The sequence below is a fragment of the Nematolebias whitei genome, chromosome 19, assembly GCF_014905685.2.
Source record: "Nematolebias whitei isolate Nwh7 chromosome 19, NemWhi1, whole genome shotgun sequence".
Taxonomy (NCBI): Eukaryota; Metazoa; Chordata; class Actinopteri; order Cyprinodontiformes; family Rivulidae; genus Nematolebias; species Nematolebias whitei.
Genome location: NC_056516.1, coordinates 1,086,932 through 1,094,004, shown reverse-complemented (window position 1 = coordinate 1,094,004; position 7,073 = coordinate 1,086,932). Strand labels below are relative to the sequence as shown.

The 7,073-nt window shown below is 39.9% G+C and overlaps 1 protein-coding gene across 1 annotated transcript in view; it reads left to right on the top strand.

Annotated features, from left to right (window-relative positions):
* khdrbs3 (KH domain containing, RNA binding, signal transduction associated 3) overlaps positions 1–7,073 on the top strand; it is a 376,174-nt gene that overhangs the window by 234,832 nt on the left and 134,269 nt on the right. Inside the window, exons 4-5 of the mRNA XM_037693716.1 lie at positions 1,353–1,499; positions 3,851–3,990. Coding sequence (XP_037549644.1) covers positions 1,353–1,499; positions 3,851–3,990 — 287 coding nt within the window. The remainder of the gene's footprint in view (positions 1–1,352; positions 1,500–3,850; positions 3,991–7,073) is intronic.

Sequence of the window (7,073 nt, the reverse complement as noted above, 5' to 3'; positions counted from 1 at the left end):
TGTCCACAGGTGTTCTGGTCCATCTGTCCACAGGGGTTCTGGTCCACTCCTCATGATCAAACTGCTCCAGATGTCTCAGTCCTAAAGGGTTCTCTCTCCAGATATTTCTGCTCCTTCCACAGATGTTCAACATAATTTAGATCAGGACTCACATGGCCTCTTCAAAACAATCCGATTTTTGGTTTTTGGTGGTTCTATCTGGATTTTTCAGGGCCCTTATCCTGTTGGTGGATCCAAGAGCAGCGACTGAGACTAAGCTCTCTGCCACTGAGCAGCAGATTTACTTCATTAAGTTCCTCGAGTCAAAAAATATTTTTATTTTCTAGGAGTACCAATCTTTTTTGTTGAGGCCATTTTCATTAGTTTATTTTTTCAAATATTTCAGTTAAAGCAAAATTCTAAATCAATACCTAATATTTATTCACAATTTTTTTCTTCTTTTACTGACTTTTGTTTGTTTTATGTTACTTCAAGGATCTTGTTGGACCAAAGTTCATGCTCAATAATCCAGGTATACAATCCAACATTTTTCCGTCAGGTCATCTGGACAGTTTCTTTTTTTGTACTGAAATGTTTCACCTTCCATCCGGAAGGCTTCATCAGTCAAGGAAACACACAACAAAACTGATTCTTCCCCCAACAGCTTACTCCAAAGTGGAACAAACCAGTCATGTTGGTGATAAGATGGTCTCTTTATCATGCCCCCTCCTCCATTGCCGGCCCTCTTCCTTGTTGACAGTCGTGTCAAACTGGTTGAAAACAACAAAGTCCATGCTCAGTAATCCAGGTACACAATCCAACATTTTCAGTCAGGTCATCTGGACAGTTTCTTTTTTGTGCTGAAACGTGCTGAATCCTAATTTCTGTCACTTCATTCATCAGATGATGGTCTAGAAATAATGCTTACCAGTTTTAGCAATAAACAAATAAATAAATAAATGAGGCACATGTTCTAAAACAAATGGGAAAGTATTTCCCCAAATGTATCCCTCTTAATGAATGACAACTTTCTTCACAGAGCTTCTAGTGTCGTAGACAGCACAGTGTCTCAGTCAGAACAGATTTTATTGTGGGTGTTAGTAAGCGCCTACTTTACAGAACCTCTACAGTTTAATACAGAAAGAAAAGCTATCAGTGAATTGTGGCGTCTGCAACAGGATGATGAACATCTGTCTGACAACACATCAGCATTTTCTGCTCTTCTGAACTCTGCGGCTTCCACGCATCAAGGCTCATTATGGAAACATCTTTTCTGACAAACAAAGCAATAAAAGTCTTCCCTGCTGCTGTGTGTTCCTGAGAACAAAGTTCTTCCCTCAAACTGTTTTTGTGTTCTTGTTGTGTACAAACAGGAAGAAGAACTGCGACAGAGCGGCGAGGCCAAATATCAGCACCTGAATGAAGACCTGCACGTTCTCATCGAGGTATTCGCCCCCCCAGCCGAGGCGTACGCCAGGATGGGTCATGCTCTGGAGGAGATCAAAAAGTTTCTCATACCAGTGGGTTCCCTCACACACACACACACACACACACGCACGCACGCACTCACGCACACACACACACACACATGCTGCTTCTCTCACATACATTCACACACACTGTTTGGGACTTCTTCTACAAACCTATTCTGACAAAGTCAATTGAAACAGTTTGAATAATTTTAGGGAAAAAAAAGATAATTTGGAGTTTTTATGGCAGAAACATATAATTAAAACATGGAAATAGGATCATGTGTCCCACTGTGAAGCACCTCCCTCTTTTTTTAACAGTCTGTAAATATCCAAGATCTGAGGAGACCAGTTGCTCGAGTTTTAGTGGGGAATCTTGTGTCATTTTGATTGTACTGATCTGATCTAGGATTCTAGCTGTTCAATAGTCCATCCATCCATCCATCCATCCATCTATCCATCCATCCATCCATCCATCCATTATCTTTTTTAATTTATTAGCTTCTTCCATTTTGGGTCACGGGGGTCACCGGTGCCCATGTCCAGCAATCACTGTAATATGATTAAAAATGTTGAAATAAGGTCTCTCTTGTAAATGAGTCCTCGAGGCTCAGTGGTATTTACCTGTCTAAATAAAGGTTGAATGAACTGTGCTAGGGGCAGGGTACACCCTGGACGGGTCACAAGTCCATCACAGGGACACATAAAGACAAACAACCATTCACTATCTCACTCACACCTAGGGACAATTTAGAGTTACCAATCAGTCTAACATGCATGTTTTTGGTCTGCGGGAAGAAACCAGGGTACCCGGAGAAAACCCACACATGCACGGAGAGAACATGCAAACTCCACCCAGAAAGGCCCCTGGACCGGGATTTAAACCGGGTACCTGCTCACTGAGAAGCAGCAGCTCAATCAGTTGTACCACCGTGCTGCACTGTTCAATAGTCCTTTTTTAAAATGTCATCATGCACAGGATGTGTTTTTAAATATTGAGGTCCAGTCTGCAGACAGACCTGGACTCTTCTGCTGTAAAACCATCTTGTCGTCTGTGGTTCAGGGTCGCCCTGCTGAAATGTCAGCATCCTCCCTGAAAAAGACATTTTCTGGATGGGAACAGATGTTGATCAAAAACCTGTAGGTACTTTTCTGCATTGATGGAACCTTTACAGATGTTGTAAGCTGGCCATGCCATAGATACTAATTTAACCCCATACCATCAGAGAGGCAGGCTTTTGAAATGTGCATTGATAACAGACAGCATGGACCCTGTCTTTTTTAATGTGATGGATGTGGCATCTGTAAATTCCACAAACAGTTTCAATTTTTGATTTGTCTGCCTACAGAACAGTTTTAAACTTTGCCTCAGACAAATTTAAATTAGTTTTGGCTCAGAGGAGATAACAGTGATACTAGATGGCGCTCACATGACTTTTTCTTTGCCTAATACAGCTAGCTCTCATTACTTATTTTTAGCCTTTATTAGATTATTCATTCTTTCCAATTTTCTGTTGAGGACCATTCTTCTGGGATTCTTACATTGTTTATAGACCCAACAAAGTCAAGTCAGGTCCTCTGGACGGTTTCTCCTTGTTGAAATGTTTCGTCTTTCATCCAAAAGACTTATTCAGTCTGAGGAGCTGCAACAAACTCACTCTTATAAATAGCACCTTCTCATAGTGGATCAACCAGTTTGATGGTGCTGTAGTCCACCCTCTCCCCCAACGCTTGCTCAAACTCTCAAACTTTTGTGAGGCATTCATGGCCAAAGTGGTTCAAAAAAATCCTGTATTCTGAACCACTTTGGTCAGAATGGTCAGTCAGGCTGGTTCCAGTATGAGGAGACACAACCCTGTTTGCTTTAGACAAGCAAACCTGGTTTTGGCTGCAGCAGCAGCATGAAGTTTATTTACTCTCTCTCTCCATTCATAATGGATGATGTCTCTGATGCTCAGAGCTACAATGATTTGCACCTCCTCATTAATTATCTGCAGACCCCTCCAACAACAACTCCTTCTCTGTTCCTGCCTCTCACTGTCACCGAAACACAGATTTATCGATTCAGCTAACATGAAAATCATATCAGTCATTTAGCAATTAAAGACCTATTTTCATATTAATTATGTGTTTTAATTTAGTGGCAAAAAGCAGCTGTGTAAGGAGATAAAGCCCAACGGGGTCGTGAAGCGTTATCAGCAGGAGATCTGAAATGTTTTGCTGCTTCAGGAGTAGCGGTCACAGCACTACTGTAAAGTACATTAATTAGATATTCCCCGGGCTGCAGGCCTGGAGATAAAGATTGTAATTTAATACAGTGTAATTGAAAGCGAGTGTATTGCCGTCACAGAGAGTGTGTGTGTGTGTGTGTGTGTGTGAACATGATGCCTCTGTGTGTGCAGGATTACAATGATGAGATCAGACAGGCCCAGCTGCAGGAGCTCACATACCTAAACGGTGGATCAGAAGAAGCCAAGGTGCCGTCGGCCAGGGGCAAGTCATCCGCCCGTGGCAGAGGAACACCTGTTCCAGGGCCCCCCAGGTAACCTTCCTCTAAATGAGCACCTGTTTGCACGAGCACTTCATCCAGCTGACAAATGTATCACTAAAGCAACACAGGAGTTTTTTCTTTTCTTTGTTGATGCATACAAGAACTTGTTTAGGCTAAAACGTATTATCAAATGTTCTACTTGTACTTTTACACAGAACGACAACACAAACCTTTTTTAAATTAACTTTCTAATAATACTCTATATTATTAGATATTTTATTGTCTTTTTACTAACAAAAAACTAATTTCATTCACAAGATAGACTGAAAGAGCTATTTTTTATTTGAAATCTAAATGTACAAGAACAAGACCCTGATTTGTAGAATATTTATCAGAAAGAAAATAGAAAAACATGATTTTTTTATTTTATGAAAAACGTTAAATTATAAAGCAAACAAGACGTTTCTCTGCGACAGATTTGATTGTGCATGAAATGCAATATGTTTTTGGTTGAAGCTTCTTATCAAAACAAATCAAATCAATTTTTTTAAATTGCACTTTTATTTTTGAACAACTGAAACTGGCCGAAGGGCTGCATACAGCTTAAATACAAGGAGATAATACTGAACACAAGAGGTCCCAGGTCCCTCTTACAAATGAGATGCTGATCTCAATGGAGCTTTAACCTAATTAAATAAAGGAAATAAAAAATGAGGTCATAAAAACAAAACAATTTAAAATATAATTAGAGATCATATAAAACAAACAATACAATGATGCAACTCTGTCGTCTCTAGTCATGTAATAAAAGTCAGTGAGTACAGATGTGTTTTAGGATGAGACTTAAAAACACCAACAGTTGAAGCATGTCTAAGTGAATCAGACTGTCACAGTGATGACTTTGTCTAAATCAATCCTGCTGAAACAAAGTAAAATGGTCAAAAGAGGCACCAATGGATAAAAAAAGAACATTGTATTAAAAAAATGTGAGTTGGCTGTGAGATGTTGAAGGTTTTGTTTGTTTCTACTTCTTCCCAAACTGGTATTGGAAGCATGTGTCAAACTGTGAGGTTGGACTGAATCAGGCTCATTTGCATAAAGCACTATAGTCTTTAAATCCTGAAAGGAACCAAACTCAATCCCCCGATCAATAAACAAATGTGACCAAATAAATGGAATAAAATAATCTGCAGAACTTCTAAAGTCAAGTGCTAAGAATGGGACATGAATGGACAAAATCCAAGCTTTGGACAATTCCCAATGTATCCCAAAATAGTTTAAAGCTTTTTAAAATATTTATAAAATCCATAAATTGTACAAGAACCGACAGCCATAATTATTATCTCCTGATTAAGTTTATCAGTAATAAGTTTTTATGGTTGCAATAGAGTTATGAAGGAAAACCAGCCACTGGGGAGCACAAGCCAGTGTATCCCTTGTGCCAGTCCCAAGCCTGGGTAAATGGTGAGGGTTGTGTCAGGAAGGGCATCCGATGTAAAACACTTTTGCCAAAACCATAATGCAAGTTCATCAAAGAAAAACCATACTGGATTAGTCTGGAAAGAGAAAGTGTTAAATATACATTTCACAATTTGCTGCGACTTAGCCACAAGCAGGAAGTTATAATCAAAAAAGCAAATCGTTCTTGTATTTTTTTTAAATGTCTATCCATTCATCCTTCGTCTTCCGCTTGTTCCAAAGTCGGGTCGTGGGGCAGCAGCTTGAGCAGGAAGGTCCAGACATCTCTTTACACAGCCACCTCTTCCAGCTCTTCTGGGAGTACTCCAAGATGTTCCCAGGTGAACCAAGAGACGTAGTCTCTCCAGCGTGTCCTGGGTCTTCCCCGGGGACTCCTCCCAGTCAAGCTGACATTCAATTATAAATAAGATGACTGATTTTAATATAGCATTAAATTGTGCAAACAATGTTTTCATAGTTTGACCAAATGGGCCCCGTTCCTTCACATCATAGAACGATCTTAGTGTAAATCTCTGCCATAACGGCGGCAGATGATAAGCATTCCTCCAATGCCTGCTGGGCCTTTGATTGTTCCTGTTTTCAGTTGTAATGGATATTGCCCAACAAATTAAATCTGTTGCTCCCATATATCCATCCATCCATTATCTTTACCCGCTTATTCCATTTTGGATCAGCCTAACATGCATGTTTTTGGTCTGTGGGAGGAAACCGGAGCACCCGGAAAAAACCCACGCATGCACGGAGAGAACATGCAAACTCCACCCAGAAAGGCCCCTGGACCGGGGTTTGAACCAAGGACCTGCTCGCTGAGAGGCAGCAGCTCAACCAGTTGCGCCACCGTGCTGCCTTGCTCCCATATAAACAACATGTATTTCAGAACTTCTATTATTTCCTTGTTTTTTTTGTATTGTCACTGTGTACTTGTTGGTGTGATTAGTAGGCAGCAGAATGTAGTATGAGGTCTTAGCCGGTTTATGAACCTCTTTCAGCATGATAGGCAAAAGCTCTGGATTTGATGTGAAGTTTGAAGCTGTTTCAGATATTTTACCCAAATGAGTGGGATCAGATATCGTCTTCTGAAGGCAGAAACATGAGCTGTGCCATTTGTGACTATGCTGACTGTGTGCAGAGCTCAGCAGGAACAACCCCATGACTGACTGACACACACATAAGAGGAGCCAGGAGCAGGTGGCTTGGCTGTATCCCCATTTTTTAAGGGGCGAGATCCCGCACGCACTTATGATGTGAACGGGTCAGTTGTGACCCGTCTTAAATCAGCCAAAAAATGCCCTCAAAACAGTGTTTTTTTAAGAAGTATTAGAACACATCTCTAAAATAAATTTGTCTTATTATTTTGTTATTTTAATATTATTAACCATAGTAACATTTATAGTGTTAAGGGTAAGTTTTGACCCATGTATATTTACGTCAAAAAAAGGAAGAAACATTTCTTTTCAAACATTGAACTTTAATACCAATATAAAATAAAAAGCAGAACAAGTAATAATACAAAATACAGATTCAGAAAGACAAGAAAAAATCAAAATGAAATAAATACTCTTCTAGTTACAAACATGCTCTTTCTAGTTTCTTTCTGTCTTTCATGCATGCGTATGAACTTGCGTATGAACTTGCGTATGAACTTGCGTATGAAC